The 17421-nt window shown below is 40.9% G+C and overlaps 1 protein-coding gene across 5 annotated transcripts in view; it reads left to right on the top strand.

The window, feature by feature from the left end:
• The window catches only part of RIC1 (RIC1 homolog, RAB6A GEF complex partner 1), a 165039-nt gene that overhangs the window by 116769 nt on the left and 30849 nt on the right, over positions 1-17421 (top strand). For all 5 annotated transcript variants that reach the window (XM_062208300.1, XM_062208303.1, XM_062208301.1 and 2 more), the window contains exons 9-12: positions 9131-9275; positions 10004-10052; positions 12259-12411; positions 16512-16715. In XM_062208300.1, the coding sequence (XP_062064284.1) occupies positions 9131-9275; positions 10004-10052; positions 12259-12411; positions 16512-16715 (551 nt within the window). The remainder of the gene's footprint in view (positions 1-9130; positions 9276-10003; positions 10053-12258; positions 12412-16511; positions 16716-17421) is intronic.

The following is a 17421-nucleotide window of genomic DNA, read 5'->3' as shown; positions in this document are numbered from 1 at the left end:
ATGATGCTTATGGCTTTGTTTTTGTTGTATAAGATTGCTTTAGCTGTTCAGGGTCTCTTGTGTTTCCATATGAATTTTAGCACCGTTTTTCTAGATCTGCGAAGAATGTCACTGGTATTTTTATTTGGGTTGCATTGAATCTGTAAATTGTTTTCGGTAGTATGGACATTTTGATGATGTTGATTCTTCCAATTCATGAAGATGGAAAATGTTTCCATTTTTAATATCTTCTATTTCTTTCTTTAATGTTTTATAATTTTCATCATAGAAATCTTTGACATCCTTGACTAAATTTGTTCTAAGGTATTTCATTATTTTTGAAGCTATTATGAATGGGACTGATGTTTAAAGTTTTTTCTCAGCCATGACATTGTCTCTGTATACAAAGCCTATGGATTTTTCTGTGTTGATTTTATACTGTGCCACTTTAGCAAACTCTTCTATGAATTCCAGTATTCTCTGAATGGAGTCTTTTGGATCCTCTTTATATATAATCATGTCATCTGCCAGTAGGGATAGTTTGATTTCTTCCTTTGCAATTTGTATTCTTTTTTTTTTTTTTTTTTTCCTTGCCCAATGGCTCTGGCTAAAACTTCCAGGACTATATTAAGTAGCAGTGGTGAGAGTGGGTATCCTTATCTGGTTTTGGACTAGGGGAATGCTTCCAGCTCTTCCCCATTCAATAGGACGCTAGTTGGTGAGTTTATCATAGATTGCCTTGATTGTGTTGAGAAACATTCCTTCTATACCTCATTTGCTTAAGGTTTTCATCATGAAAGCTTGTTTTATTTTATCAGTTTCTGTCTCTGTTGAGATAACTATATGGTTTTTGTTCTTTAGTTTGTTAATGTGATGTATCGCATTTATTGATTTGTGAATATTGAACCCTCCCTGCACTCGAAGAATAAATCCAATGTGGTCTGGGTGAATGATCTTTCCGATATATTGTTTGATCTAATAAGCTTGTATTTTGTTGAGGATTTTTGCATCTATCTTCATCAGGAATATTGGTCTATAGTTCTCTTTCTCTGTCATATCTTTTTCTGGCTTGGAATTAAGGTGATGCAGGCTTCATAGAAGGAGTTTGGGAGGATTCGCTCCCTTTCAATTGTTTTGAATAGCCTGAGAAGAATTAGAGTTAGTTAGCTGTTCAGACCTGGGCTTTTCTTTTTTGGGAGGGTCTTTATTTCTGACTCCATTTCCTTCTTGGCTGTTGGTCTGTTTAGGTTTCCTATATCTTCATGATTAAGTTTTGGTAGATTGTTAGTGTCTAGGTATCTGTCCATTTCTTCTGGGTTTCCCAAATTGTTGCCGCACAGCTCACTGTAGTAGTTCCTGATGATTCTTTTTATTTTTGTGGTATCTGTTGTTACATTTTCTTTTTCATCTGTGATTTTGATTTGGGTCTTCTCCTTTTTTTTTTTTTGTTAGTTTGGCCAATGGTGTATCAATCTTTTTTTAAGATTTATTTATGTGAAAGAGTTACTCAGAGAGAGAAGGAGAGGCAAAGAGAGAGAGCGGTCTTCCATCTGCTACCCCACTCCCCATTTGGCCACAATGGCCAGAGCTGCGCCAGTCCGGAGCCAGGAGCTTCTTCCAGGTCTCCCACGCAGGTGCAGAGGCCCAAGGACTTGGGCCATCCTCCATTGCTTTCCCAGGCCATAGTAGAGAGCTGGATAGGAAATGGAGCAGCCAGGATGCGAACTGGCGCCCATTTGGGATGCCGGCACTGTAAGCAGCAGCCTCACCTGCTCTGCCACAGCGCCAACCCCTCTTCTGTAATTTTAATTAGTTCTTTCCTCCTACTAATTCGGAGTTTATTTTTCTAGGTCCTTGAGATGCAGTGATAGCTCATTTATTTGGTACCTTTTCATTTTCTTCATGTGCGCACTAATTGCTATAAATTTCCCTTTTAACACTGCTTTTGCTGTATCCTGTAAGTTGTGATATGATATATTTTTGACTTTGTTTCTTTCCAGAAATTTTCTGATTTCTCTTTTGGTTTCTTCTGTGACTCACTGTTCATTCAGAAATGTGTTGTTTAGTTTCCATGTGTTTGCATATGATCCGGAGATTTTTGTATTGTTGATTTCCAGATTCATTGCATTGTGATCAGAGAAGATGCAGGGTATGATTTGATTTTTTTTTGAGTTTGCAGAGACTTGCTTTATGGCCTAGTATGTGGTCAATCCTAGAGAAAGTTCCATGCATTGATGAGAAGAATGTGTATTCTGCCATTGTTGGGGTGAACGTTTTGTAGATATCAGTTAGGTCCATAGTGTCAGTTAGCTCTATTGTTTCTTTTTGTTGATTTTCTGTCTGGTTGCTGTCTGGTTGTTCTGTCCATTGATTAAAGTGGGGTGTTAAATTGTCCCACGTTACTATTGCATTGGAGTCTATGTCTCTCTTTAGATCCATTAACATTTCTTTTCAATAGCCTGGTGCCCTGTAATTGGGTGCATATACATTTATTATAGGCATATCTTCCTGTTGAATTGATCCCTTAATCATTACATAGTGTACTTCTTTATCTCTTTAACAGTTTTTGTGTTAAAGTCTATTTTGTTTGATATTAGGATGCCTACCTACACCAGCTCTTTTTTGCTTTCTGTTAGCATGGAATATCTTTTTCTATCCTTTAACTTTCAATATACATTTATCTTTGTGCTGAGACCTGTTTCTTGTAGGCAGCAGGTTGATGGGTCTTGTTTTTTAATCTGTTCAGCCAGTCTGTATCTTTTTTTTTATTATTATTTAATGAATGCATTTTTACATAGATACAACTTTAGAATACAGTGGTTCTGGCTGGCGCCACTGCTCAATAGGCTAATCCTCCGCCTGCGGCGCCGGCACACCGGGTTCTAGTCCCGGTCGGGGTGCCGGATTCTGTTCCAGGTGCCCCTCTTCCAGACCAGCTCTCTGGTATGGCCCGGGAGTGCAGTGTAGGATGGCCCAAGTCCTTGGGCCCTGCACCCCATGGGAGACCAGGAGAAACACCTGGCTCCTGGCTTCAGATTAGTGCGATATGCCGGCCACAGTGCGCCAGCCGTGGCGGCCATTGGAGGGTGAACCAACGGCAAAAAGGAAGACCTTTCTCTCTGTCTCTCTCTCTCCCACTGTCCACTCTGCCTGTCAAAAAAAAAAAAAAGAGTACAGTAGTTCTTTCCCGCAGTCTGTATCTTTTAACTGGAGAGTTGATGTCATTTACATTCAAGGTGACTATTGATAAGTAGCGACTTGGCCCTGCCATTTTTCCATAAATATTCCTGTTGTTTACTTTGAATTTCTTTTGTACATTTACTGGGAGATTTTCTGCTTTCACATTCTTTCATAATGTTTTCCGTCAGCATCTTTTTGTAAGGCTGGGCGAGTGGTGACAAATTATTTCAGTTTCTGTTTGTTGTGGAGGGTCTTTATTTCACCTTCATTCATAAATGAGAGCTTTTCAGGGTACAGTATTTTGGGTTGACAGGTTGTTTTTTTCTGTCATAACTTCAACTGTATCTCACCATTTCCTTCTAACCTGTAGGGTTTCTGATGAAAAGTCTGCTGTGAGTCTAAATGGAGATCCTCTGAACATAATCTGATGTTTATCTCGTGTACATTTTAGAATCTTTATGTATTACTGTTGAATATTTGACTACAATGTATTGTTGTAAAGATCTTTTCTTGTCATGTCTTTTAGGAGTTCTATGTGCTTCCTATCCTTGAATGTCCCTTTCTTTCTCCAAATTGGGGAAGTTTTCTATTTTTTTTTTTTTTTTTTTTAGCTTCTTCTTCTTTTTTTATTTGACAAAGTTAGACAGTGAGAGAGAGAGACAGAAAGATCTTCCTTCCATTGGTTCACCCCACAAATGGCCGCCACGGCCGGAGCTACGCCCATCCGAAGTCAGGAGCCAGGTGCTTTCTCCTGGTCTCCCATGCAGGTGCAGGGGCCCAAGCACTTGGGCCATCCTCCACTGCCTTCCTGGGCCACAGCAGAGAGCTGGACTGGAAGAGGAGCAACCGGGACTAGAACTGGCACCCATATGGGATGCCGGCACCACATGAAGAGGACTAACCAAGTGAGCCCTGGCAGCAGCCCAAAAGTTTTCTACTCAATAGGCCTTCTAGTCCATTCTCTGTTTCCACACTTTCAGGAACTCCTAAGAGTCATGTGGGTCATTTGATAGTATCACATTTATCTCCATCACTGTTTTTAAGTTTTCTATTTTCTTCTTTAAAAAAAAAAAAAAGTTATTGTTGTTGTTTGACAAGATTTCCAAAGATTTGTATATTCTTTTGTATATTCTTTATTCCGCCTCACCAAGTCTGCCTGTTAATGCCTTCTACCACATTTTTTTTTGATCTATTGAATTCTTCAGGTCTAACATTTCATATTGATTTCTCTTTATAATTTCAATTGCATGAGAAAAAATTTCGTATAATATATGGTTTTCTTTAGTTCCTGGATTTGCTTCTGACAGCTTTTGAGTAGTAATCCTATGATTAATTTTTTGAATTCTGTTTCCAGCATTTCCAAAATCTCTTCTTCACATTCTAATATTGAAATGTTCTTGTGTTCCTTTGGAATGGTCATGGTGTCTTCCTTATCTTGTTTCTTGATTCTGTGTTTATTTTTAGGCATTTGTGGGGTTGAATTTGGGTTTTTTTTCCTCTGATGGCTTTTGTCTTTTGAGCTATGCCTGGGTGGTTACTTGTGGGATGTCTACACTTTCATCAGTGAATATCAAGAGGTGTGTCGTGGATGTGGCTAAGAAACTGTTCAGTGCTCCAGGTGGGAGCGAGTATCCATGGTAACACTCAAGTTGGACTTGGTAGATCTCAATGCTCAGGTGTTAACCCCCAGTAAGTTTTGTGCTACTGTATGAATTGCACAGATAATCTGCGCAGTCCTAACTGTGAGCACAGTGAGCATGTGGAACTGCTCCCAGTGATTGCCTAGAGACCCAGCCACTCCCTGCACCGTCCCATGTCACCACTGAGTCCCTAGAGTCTTGGCACACAGGGCTCCCACAGTTGCTGGGTGTAGAGCTTTCTGTCTGCCCTGCCAGCCTGCCCCGTCAGCAGAGAGGTAGATGTTCCCTGAGACCACTCCGTGCAAGCGTTTTGATCCTGGGAGGCTGCGGCCCCTCATCATCCTACGGGGTTACCCAGTCGCCTCCCAACTGGGCTCAAAATCGGTGGGGACTGGGGATTGTTCCTTCCACTACAGCCGCTAAGAGCCCCTGGACTAATACTGTCCCATCACTCTTGCCAGTACTGCTGAGAAAGTAACATCTTGTCGCAGCAAGTTGCTGCGGGCACACACAAAGACTTGCACAGCTGCCCCTCGAACCCAAAATGGTGCCCACCCTTTCTCAGCCAGGCAGCAAGCGCTGTTCTGGAGAAGCTGGAGTGAGAAGAATGTGCCCTCTTTACTTCCACTGGGTCCGCAGGCAACTGCTAGTAACTGCTAGCCCCCAGGGCTGCAGTCCGGACTCACACTATGCTCTTCCTTTAGCTATTTCACCATGGGTTGCTGCAGTCTGGTCTCACCTCTGTCTCCAAGCTGCTGCCCAATCCGGCTCTCTGTGGCTGTTGTCGTGCGCTGTGCCCACGTTCCTGCTGCATGTCCGCACCCTCCACAAAGGTTCATGGTGTTGCTTTTCCTATTATAAGAGTTCCAACACAGTTTTCCCTCCAATTCTCTCCTGAAAGTGTACTTCTACACCCCTTTCTTTCACTGTGAATCCCTACTCTTGCACATTATGTCACTCCCTAATCTGCCATCTTGGATTCCAGATCAGGATGCCAGTATTATAGGCTGTGGCTTAACCCACTGCACCACAACACTAGCCCCTACTTTGATACTATTCAGTAGCTTTGACTTTCACACTGTTCACTCTATTTGAAGTGTCCTGTATTTCTACATGGAGGATATATGTTCATCTTTCAAGACTCAGCCCAAATGAAATCTCTTTTTTGTGAACTAGTTGGAATGCCATTCAATCCTGTGCTCCATTGTACTCTGGATATAATGTCTTTTTTTTTTTTTTTTTAGACTTTATTTATTTCAAAGACAGTTACAAAGAGAAGAGGAATGACAGAGATAAGAGATCTTCCATCCACTGATTCACTCCCCAAATGGCTACAACAGCCAGGGCTGCGCCAGGCCAAAGCTAGGAGCCAGGAGCTTCTTCGGCATCTCCCATGTGGGTGCAGGGGCCCAAGTACCCAGGCCATCAAACCAGTGCCCATATGGGATGCTAGCACTGCAGGCAGGGGGTTAACCTGTGCCACAGTGCCAGCCCCGACTCCCTTCTTTTTACAACAGGATAGTTGAGGTTAGTGGGACACATAGTAGAGATGTCATGAATAGTCTGTTCTGTAAGTAAGCTAAGGTCCATGACCTTTCTATGTACAGTCTTAGTACTACATGTCTTATGAATTTGATAATGTTCTAAAACTTATATATATCTGCATTAATAATTGAGAAACTAACTTTTTTCCAACTGTATCTATTCTTCACCAAGATGTAGATGTGTCCCCATATTAAGAACATTTGCCATAAGGCTACAAATCCCTCTGATGATTGGGGTCAGGAAAAAAAAGATACTGAGGTTGCCCATATGAATATAATCTACCAATAATAATTTTACTAGTTTTGAGGAGGAAGCTTAGATATTTGAAATAAACATTTGAATATTTAACTGTTCATGTTGACTTAGCGTTACCCAAATATATTCCAGTATTTTGCCCACTATTATTTCTTTTAAATTCTTTATAAATTCGTTTTCATTTATTTAAAATGCAGAAAACAGAATGATATTCCATCTACTGCTTCACTCCCCAAATGCTCAGATACCCAGGCCTGGGCCAGGCCAAAGCCAAGAGTCCAAATCTCCCATATGTGTGGTAGCCCCAGTCATGAGGGCCATCATCTTCTATTTCCAAGGACACCTTAGCAGCAAGCTGAATCAGAAATGGGGGTGCCAGAACTCAAACAGGCATTTCCTTATGATATGCAGATGTCCCAAGTGGTGGCTTAATCTGGTATGCCATAGTGCCTCCCCTCACCATCCCTTTTAACAACATCTAACTTCCACTTGAGACCATTTTCTGCCTGAAATATGTCCTTTGAAATTTTATTTCAATGAACTTTCTGTGATGGTAAACTATGGTGGTGTGTATATGTAGTGTCTGAAACTTACTTCTGTTGGCCCTGTGATTTAAGTGTAGTTTAACTTGGTAAAGATTATGGATTGACAGTTATTTTCTCTCTAGACACTGAGTTTCAGTTTCTTTGGGTTTCCATTACTGCCAGTAAAATGAAGTTGTCAGAGATTGCTCTTTCTTTTTTTAAGATTTATTTATTTATTTGAAAGTCAGAGTTACACAAGAAAGAAGGAAAGGCAGAGAGAGATCTTCCATCTGCTGGTTCATTCCCCCCAATTGGCCACAATTTCCGGAGCTGCGCCAATCCAAAGCCAGGAGCTAGGAGCTTCTTCCACGTCTCCCACGGACTTGGGCCAACTTTTACTGCTTTTCCAGGCCATTGCAGAGAGCTGGATTGGAAGTGGAGCAGCCAGGACTCGAACTGGTGCCTATATGGGATGCCGGCACTGCAGGCAGCAGCTTTACTTGCTATGCCACAGCGCCAGGCCTCAAAATTGTTCTTTTCTTTCTAGCTCCTTTTAAGATCATCTGTTTGACCTTGGGTGTTTTGCAGTTTGATTGTGATGTGTAAGGCAAAGAATTTTCTCTTCTTTTTTTTAACTCTTGCTTGAGACTGAAACTTGCTGGATTTAAGAATTCATTGCTTTCAACTGTTGCAGAGAATTCTCAGTTATTATCTTTGTTGCCTCTCCTCTAATATCTTTTTCGTGAATTCTTTCTTCAGTTATGTTTTATATTGCCAAATCTGGCAATTAAGTTTTTAATTTCAGTTACTGTATTTTTTATTTTTAAATAATTTTTGTAGCTTTTTAAAAAATCTATATATCCTGCTACTAATTTCAGTCTTATTTCTTTAGCTATTAAAAGTATGGTTATTTTATATTCGGTGTCTGTTAATCTCAATATCTGAAGCCTTTCTGAATTGATTTCTGCTATGACTTTTTTTTTTTGCAGTTCTTACTCAGTGGTTGATATATTTTAGGATTATTGACTGAGAATGGAATATTTTCCTTGAAACTTAGTTGTGTGAATGCCTTGAGACCCGAATTGTGTTTTGGTTTCTTCCAGAGAGGAACGGTGTGTGTTTGTGCTGGTCCTCTGAGAGTACCACCTCAGTCTGAAACCCTTTGCATTGTCTGCACTGTCTGTGATTCTTTTTCAAACCACACTAAGCACAAATTACATAGTAGGGTGAGGACTGACTTGTGGCTGCAGATTATCAGAGGAGCTATTTTTCCATTTTAATACCATGGGTGAAATATGAAAATGTTCCTCGCTATTTCTTTGCCTTCTACATGGCAGAATTCTTTCTTATTTTCACTTATCCCATGAATGTAGCCGTTTACAATGATATCTATTGTTTGATTCCCTGCCTTGTGCAAGCTCTGAGGCTTTATCTCTTAGCCCTCATGCCTATGAATCATCAGAGGTAGTAATCGAGGTTCCAAGAGCTTCGTGGGAAAATTCAGGGCAAAAGCACTTCGTCCCAGTATTTTTAATTATTTTGAGGTGTTTAAGTATTTTACTCAATATCTTTGTTGTTTAAATGTGGAGAGTTATTCAAGATACCATTTACTGAATTGCCAAAAATAGAAATTTGCTCTTTAAGTTTTTATCATTCTTATTGTTTAGCTTCTTTAAAGGCTTGTATGCATTTACTTCTAAGGAGTTGTTGTAACCTTATCCCCATTTTAAAGTTTTTGCGCAAAACCAAAGACTTTTAAGATTACAGGGTTGTAGTATTCAAGCTAACAGCGGCTAGAAATGGCTTTAGTTTCTTAAGAATTTCTCGTGTTCTGAGTGACTGCTTAGATCAGGCCCAGACTAATGGCCCTGTTTTATAAGCCTTATGGTCAGGATTCATTTTGTGAAGCATCCATGTTTTTCTTATCATTTTGATTTGAATGTATATACAGTAAAAGATACCAAGTATTTTAGAAACACTCGTTTAATTTCTCACTCTTTTTGACAGACATTTGGAATAAAACAGGAGCTGTTAAATTGGTCAGATGGTCTCCTGACAATAGTGTTGTAATAGTTACCTGGGAATATGGAGGCCTTTCTTTATGGAGCGTGTTTGGAGCCCAGCTGATTTGTACACTTGGAGGAGATTTTGCGTGAGTCAAAAAAGACAAATTTTAGATAAAATATTATCTTCTAGACAATTCATATATACAGAAATCTTGTGTCATTGAGCTTTTACCCTCATATTTTATTCTTAACTGACGAACAATTAGTAGGGTTCAGAATTAATTTGGTTTAAATATATTGATTTTCCAAATATTCATTCTCTTAAAACTGTTCATTCTATAAAAACTTAATTAAATCCTTGTAATGCATGTGGCAATGTTAGATTCAAGGCAGAATCAGACATGGTTCTGCCTCCAAGTAGCTTATCATTTAATAAGTTATGAGATGTGTACATACATAACTAGTAGGAAGTAGAAAGTTACATTGTCTTACTGATTAATTCAGGTTAACACAAGGGCTTGATGTTTCTGCCTCTTTCATATATCCTGAACTGCAATTCTGATAAAATGAAGCATACTTTCTCAAACTGCTGACTCTGTCAAGACGTCAGTTGGACTTTGAAAGCTGGCTGAGAGAAACAGCTAAGTGTATTAGCCTGCAACTGTGTATTTTATGCATTATTTATTTCTAACAATAGAAATTTCTCAAGTTTTTATCATTCTTATTGTTTAGCTTTTTTAAAAGCATGCATTTATTTCTTAATGACAATTTTTTAAGGGAGCAAAATCAATTTGATTTTCTAAAAACTAAAGCTACATATGACATACATTATTTTTAATTGGAAGGTTCCAGTAAGAATTCTATTCTATTTTAGTTATAGGTCTGATGGCACCAAAAAAGATCCTCTTAAGATAAACTCTATGGTAAGCATTTTCTGTAAAAAAAAAAAATTGGCATAGTATAAAATGCTTTCTTCATTTTTTCCTCTCATGTTGGTGTGATGAAAATCATGAAGCTGTTTTAGTCTCAGCTGATTGTTCCTTTTTAATTGAGAGGCTGCCTGATTTGTCCAGGCAGCCCCTGTCATCATTGTGAAGATAATGACTGTGAGATGACTCCTTTCTTTTTTCAAAGCCTACCTCCCTCTTTTGTGTAACTCATTGACATAATTCTTGTGGCCCTTCTTTTGGCATAAAGTGAAATGCTCATTGTGCATTTTCTCCTGGAGTATGTGTACTTGTGCATTGGGCATATTTTTCAAAACTGTATAGATAACAAAGCAAGAGAAATAAAGTCAACTATTGTATTATTTTTTCATATTACTACTTACAAGAGTTTCTGTAGAAAATAGTTATAATTTCTTTCTTTACACAAAACATTTTGTTGTTGTAGCTCCTCAGTCTTCAAGGATTCTTGTGAAATTAGTGGTTATGGGATTTATCACAACCTTTTCTCTTTTGCTTCAGAGTAAGCAATTTAAATTTAAACACCATGGTTGCCTTTAATAGTGGTTCCCAACCTTTCACCACCAAGAACTCCTTTTCATGTCTGCCCACCTCTTTTTTTTTTTTTTTAAATATGTACTTATTATTAGAAAGGCAGAGAGAAAGAGGGTCTTTCATACACTGATTCACTCCCCAAATGGCCACAACAGCCGGAGCTGTGCCAATCCAAAGCCAGGAGCTTCTTCACAGTCTCCCATGCGAGTGCAAGTCCTTGGGACATCTGTTACTGCTTTCCCAGATCATAGCAGAGAGCTGGATCAGAGGTGGAGTAGCTAGGACTCAAACTGGCACTCATATGGGATGCTGGCACTGCAGGCAGTGGTGGCTTTACCTGTTATACCACAGTGCCAGCCCCTGCCCACCTCATTTTAAAGCAAGTTTTCTTTTCTTTTTTTTTAAAGATTTTATTTACTTGGAATACAGTTATAGAGAGAAGTAGAGACAGAGAGAGAGGTCTTCTATCCACTGGTTCACTCTCAGATGGCTGCAATGGCCGGAGCTGCGCCAGTCTGGAACCAGGAGCTTCTTCTGAGTCTCCTATGTGGGTGCAGGGGCCCAAGGACTTGGGCCATCTTGCACTGCTTTCCCAGGCCATAACAGAGAGCTGGATTGGAAGAGGAGCAGCCAGGACTACAACCGGCTCCCGTACGGGATGCCAGCGCTTCAGGCCAGGGATTTAACCCACAGTGCCAGCCCCAGGAAATCACTAATCTTAAACAATACTATCATGAAATCTAGTTACAGAATATGAAAACTGAATGGGCCTGGAGACATTTATTTGAACCTTCTCATTTTACAGAAGGAGAAACTTAAATTCTGAGAAACCAGAGAGCTTGGCTAAGCTAATAAAACAAAAAGCCAAGCTGGAATGAAAACTAGTCTCAAAGCTTCCCAAGTTGGCCTGCGCCGTGGCTCACTAGGCTAATTCTCCGCCTGTGGCGCTGGCACCCCGGGTTCTAGTCCCAGTCGGGGCGCTGGATTCTGTCCCGGTTGCTCCTCTCCCAGTCCGGCTCTCTGCTGTGGCACGAGAGTGCAGTGGAGGATGGCCCAGGTCCTTGGGCCTTGCACCCGCATGGGAGACCAGGAGAAGCACCTGGCTCCTGGCTTCAGATCAGCATGGTGTGCCGGCCACAATGCACCAGCTGTAGCAGCCACTTTCGGGGTGAACCAACAGAAAAGGAAGCCCTCTCTCTCTCACTGTCCACTCTGCCTGCCGAAAAAAAAAAAAAAAAAGCTTCCCAAGCTTTCTCTAGGTAACCTGGATTGTTTTCTAAAAAGGGTTTTTTGTTTTTGTTTTTTGGTATTTGAGGGGCAGCTAAGTTAAATTAATGAAAAATTTACAAAGTACAGTAGAGGTTTCACAGGATAGAAATCCTGAAATAGGTAAGAATAGCATATAGTGTTTTCACTATTTGAGGTAGAGAGCAGTGACAGTGGTTTCCTCTAGAGATAGCCCATATCATGGAAGATGTGATTCTCTGTATTGTCATGGTTTCTCCAACCTGTAGAAATCACTGATAATGGTGTTACTGGTTATTTCAGAAATTGGATATTCAAAGCTAAGAAAGGATAACAGAAGCCTTGTAATTGCTTTGACTGTCTTCTTCCTCTTCCTCCTTTCAAGAGCTGGGGTGCAGAAGGTTATCACCTGTGGGTAATCAGCGGATTTGGTTCTCAACACAATGAAATTGAATCTGACTTCAGGAGTATAATTAAGCAGCCCAGCATTCTGCTGTTTCAGTTCATTAAGAGTGTACTCACTGTAAACCCTTGTATGGTAAGTGTATTTAAAACTGATTTCACTTTAGTATCTTTCATATTGGAATTTCAGGCCCTTCTTTATGACACAAGTGTGTGGAGTATACTCCCACAATTGACATGTTATCTTCTTTTGTATTTTTTTCTGATATTTGTGGGTTAAAAAGAGGTTTTTTTTAAAGATTTTTTATTTATTTAATAGAGAGGTTGAGTCACAGAGAGAGGGAGAGGAAGAGAGAAAGGTCTTCAGTCTGCTGGTTCACCCCCCAAATGGCCACAATGGCTGGAGCCTCCTCCAGCTCCCGTATGCTGGTTCACATGCCCAAGCACTTGGGTCATCCTCCAGTGCTTTCCCGGGCTAGAAGCAGAGAGCTGAATTGGAAGAGAAGTACCCAAGACATGAACCAGCACCCACATGGGATGCTGGCACTGCAAGTGGAGGCTTAGCCTACTGCAACACAGCACTGGCCCCAATAATTTTATTTTTACTTATTTGGAGGAAAGATCTTCCATCTACTGGTTCACTACCCAAATGCCCACAACAGCTTGGGCCTAGCCAGGTGGAAGCTAGAAGCTAGGAAGTCAATTTGGTTCTCACATATGGCTAGCAGGGACCCAAGTACTTGAAACCATCACTTGCTAAATCCCAGGGTACGCGGCAGCAGGAAGCTAGAATCAGAGACAGGGCCAAAACTTGAACCCAGGTATCTGATATGGGATAAGAGTATCCTAGGTGGCATCTTACTCTCTATGCCAAATGCCTTTCTCTGTTATTTTTTTTAACAAGATTTATTTGTTTGAAATGCAGAGAAGGAGAGAGAAAGAGAAAAATATTAATCCTGCATCTGCTGGCTAGCTCCCTAATTGGTTGTACCAGCAGGTCTGGGCCAGGCCATAGCCAGGAGCCAGGAATTCCATCCTGGTCTCCCACATGGATGGCCAGTGGTCCAAGTGTTTGGGTCCATTTTGGACCATTTTCCACTGCCTTTCTAGGCATATTACCAGGAAGCTGGACCAGAAGTAGAACATCCATGACTGTAAGTGGCACTCCCATATGGGATACTGGCATCACAAGTGGCAGCTTAATCTTCCACAATGTAGCACTGGCCTCATTTGTTAGTTTATGTAAAATTTATACCAAAATTTTATTTCTGAACAGAGTTTTTATGTGCATCTGTATTTTTTAAAATACTTAATTATTTGAAAGAGTTAGGGAGAAAGAAGGAGAGAGAGATCTTTGATCCACTGGTTTACTCCCTATATGGCCAAAATAGCCAGGGCTGTGCCAGGCCAAAGTCAGGAGCCAGGAGCTTCCTCCAGGTCTCCTACATGGGTGGCAAGAGCACAAGCATGTGGGCCATCCTCTGCTGCCTTCCTAGGCACATCAGCAAGGGTGTTGGATTGGAAGTCTTTTATCTTGGCACAGTATATGAGAGTTATTAGTAGCGATTCCATAGGATAAAAAAATGTTTTCACATAAGTGAAAATAAAGACGTTAAAACAAAGCAATGGAGATTTCTTTAGGATTCCAGACTATTAAAGGTAGCAATGTATATCATGGAAATCCTGGAGTTGGGGCTGGTGTTGTGGCACAGCAGGTTAAACACTGCCTGCAATGCCAGCATTCCATATGGGCAGTGGTTCAAGTCCAAATTGTTCCACTTCAAATCCAGCTCCCTGCTTATGTGCCTGGGAAAGCAGTAGAGAATGGCACAAGTGCTTGGATCCCTGTACCTGCATGGGAAACCCAGATGAGTCTCTGGCTCCTGGCTTCACCTTCCCTGGTCATTGTGGGAGTGAACTAGCAGATGGACGATCTCTCTCTCTTTCTCTCTCTCTCTCTCTCTCGCTCATTCTGCCTTTCAAAGAAGTAAAATAATAAATCTTTCCAACTTCAGGATTTTTTTTTAATGTAAAAAACAATGTTTCCAATGCTTATTTATGAATTTTTAAGGAATACCTTGAAAAAAATATGTCTAGGAATCTGCTTTAAGAAGTACCACTCTAGGGGCCAGCGCTGTGACGCAGTGCCAGCATCCCATTTGGGCGCCAGTTCTAGTCCTGGCTGCTCTTCTTGCAATCCAGCTCTCTGCTATGGCCTGGGAAAGCAGTAGAAGATGGCCCAAATCCTTGGGCCCCTGCACTCTCATGGGAAACCAGGAGGAGGCTCCTCCTGACTTCGGATTGGCACAGCTCCAGCCGTTGCAGCCAAATGGGGAGTGAACCAGCAGACGGAAGATCTTTCTCTCTGTCTCTCCCCCTCACTGTAACTCTACCTATCAAATAAATAAATAAATAAATCTTAAAAAAAAAAAAAAAAGAAATTCTACTCCAAATTAGATAAACTTAGATATCTCAACCTGAGTAAGGCACATTAATATTATACTGTATTGTAAATATATATATGCACTATATATGTGTTACTGGTTAGGATTTCCTATCTTAACATATATTAGCATCAGTGGTTTTTTTAAATGCATATGTAGTACAATTTTCTAATTAAAATTTATAACATGCTGTAAAAGTAGCCCAAATCTCAGATCCCATTTTTGCAATTGAAAACTAAGAAACCCCCAGAAAAACAGGAATGAAGTATTTCTTTCCTTGTTCCCCCATCCCAAATACTGGTTTTAAATCACCCTTGAGTTTTATATTATGACAGTATATACTGAAATGGAAAGGTAAGCAGGTAGGGTGCTAGCCTGTCTGATTGAAATAGTTGAATCACAAGTCTGCCCATCTTTGAGAACAGTGGTTTTCTATCTGAAAATCAGGGCATAATTAATAAATACATCAACTGTCTTATTTTTCTGAATATCCTCAGTAGCTGGCATAGTCCTTTGCATTAATCAAGTGTTCACCAGGTGATTATTGAATTTTTCTGGAGCAAAACTACAGGGTTAGGCTTCTTTAATTCGTCCATTGTAGTTTAGAAGACCTTCCAACAACCAGTTATCCATGTCCTTATCCACCCCCTCTTTCTACCATGTTGGTGCATGGATGAACATACACACAAGTACATTCTTTGAACAGACGTGTTTTCTTACTGAGAATGAGTAGCCATATTTGGTTTTTCAGACGGAGAAATCTCTCACAACATTGCCATTTTTTAATTATAATGTAGCAGTTGTAAACCTGGGCACGTTTACCACTGTATTATAAAATAGACTTTGAGGATGATTGCTGTGGCATAGAAAGCTAAGCCTCAACCTGCGGTGCCAGCATCCCACGTGGGCACCAGTTCGAGTCCTGGTTCCTCCTCTTCCGATCCAGCTCTCTGCTTATGGCCTGGGAAAGCAGTGGCAGATGGCTGAAGTGCTTGGGCCCCGGTACTCGAATGGGAGACCCAGAAGAAGCTCCTGGCTTCGGATCCGCCCAGCTCCACCCATTGATTGTGGCTATGTGGGGAATGAACCAGCAGATGCAAGACCTTTCTCTGTCTTTCTTTCTCTGTTTATAACTCTGCCTTTCAAATAAATAAATAAAATCTTCTAAAAAAATAAACTTCGACAAAGATTTTATTTACACTGGATAGTCATAATTAAAATAGTACCTGTTCTTTCTAAATATAATAGTGCATGAGGCCGGCGCCGCGGCTCACTAGGCTAATCCTCCGCCTTGCGGCGCCGGCACACCGGGTTCTAGTCCCGGTCGGGGCATCGGATTCTGTCCCGGTTGCCCCTCTTCCAGGCCAGCTCTCTGCTGTGGCCAGGGAGTGCAGTGGAGGATGGCCCAAGTGCTTGGGCCCTGCACCCACATGGGAGACCAGGAGAAGCACCTGGCTCCTGCCATCGGATCAGCGCGGTGCGCCGGCCGCAGCGCGCCAACCGCGGCGGCCATTGGAGGGTGAACCAACGGCAAAGGAAGACCTTTCTCTCTGTCTCTCTCTCTCACTGTCCACTCTGCCTGTCAAATAATAAAAATAAATAAATAAAAATTAAAAAATATATAATAGTGCATGAGATCATTATGCAGTCTCTTCTATGTAAAGGCAACAATGTTGCAAAATATATTTCCTATGCTAAAACTAAATCACTGTATTACTTGCCTCTACCTAATATCGAGTTACTTTTATTTGCTTTCGTCTTAGCCACTTTTCTTCCTCTTTCCTTTATCTAGAGTAACCAAGAGCAAGTATTGCTTCAGGGGGAGGATCGCTTGTATTTGAACTGTGGAGAGGCCTCACAAACCCAGAATCCCAGGAGTTCTTCAGCACACTCTCAGCACAAGCTTGGTCAGGACAGAAGCCCATTCGCAGATGGAGGATTAGAGTCTCAGAGTTTAAGCACTTTACTTGGACATCGGCATTGGCATGTTGTACAGGTAAGTCTTCAGTTACTGATTACTAGTGACGTAGTCCTTGGTAGGATGTAACTTGGAGCAGAGTTTTAAGTATTTTAGCCGTTACTTCAGAAAACAGAACCTTTTTAAATCTGTGACTGTCATATTTCTCTTCTGCTTTTCTGTGTTCTTGTCCTTTTTTCTTGCTTCTTTCCATTTGCTATAGAGTATGTTCCCACCTGCTTTAAGTTCATTAGTAGTATCAAAAGCTAGAAGTTCAGGTTTTCCTTTTCATTAAGATTAACTGCTTAGTTTACTTTGTCTTGTTTTTGTATAAATCTGTTTATGCATTTGCATAGGGAAAGGTTCATTAAGTTTATGGAAAGTGACAATATCAATTAGTACCTTGTGTAGTCGACCCAGTAGTCCAGCTGAAGTCATGTTGAGCTGTGTCACCTGACAATGGACCCAATCATAAACTTGTGATCAGTCTAGAACTTCATTAAATACTTTTATTATTCACTCTTTTAATTTTTTGATTGATTTAAAAGACAGCGAATGAGCTGTCCTCCATCTGCTGGTTCACTCACCAATTCCCTGCAACTGCCAGTGTTGGGCCAGTCTGAAGCCAGGAGCTCAGAACTCAGTCCAGATCTCCCATATGAGTGGCAGGGACTCAAGTACTTGAGTCTTCTGTTGCCTCCCAGGATGCACATTTGCAGGATGCTGGAATTAGAAGCAGACTAGC

Source organism: Lepus europaeus, chromosome 12, assembly GCF_033115175.1.
Source record: "Lepus europaeus isolate LE1 chromosome 12, mLepTim1.pri, whole genome shotgun sequence".
Lineage (NCBI taxonomy): Eukaryota > Metazoa > Chordata > Mammalia > Lagomorpha > Leporidae > Lepus > Lepus europaeus.
Note: the sequence above shows the minus strand (reverse complement) of the source record. Positions and strands in the feature narration are given on the sequence as shown.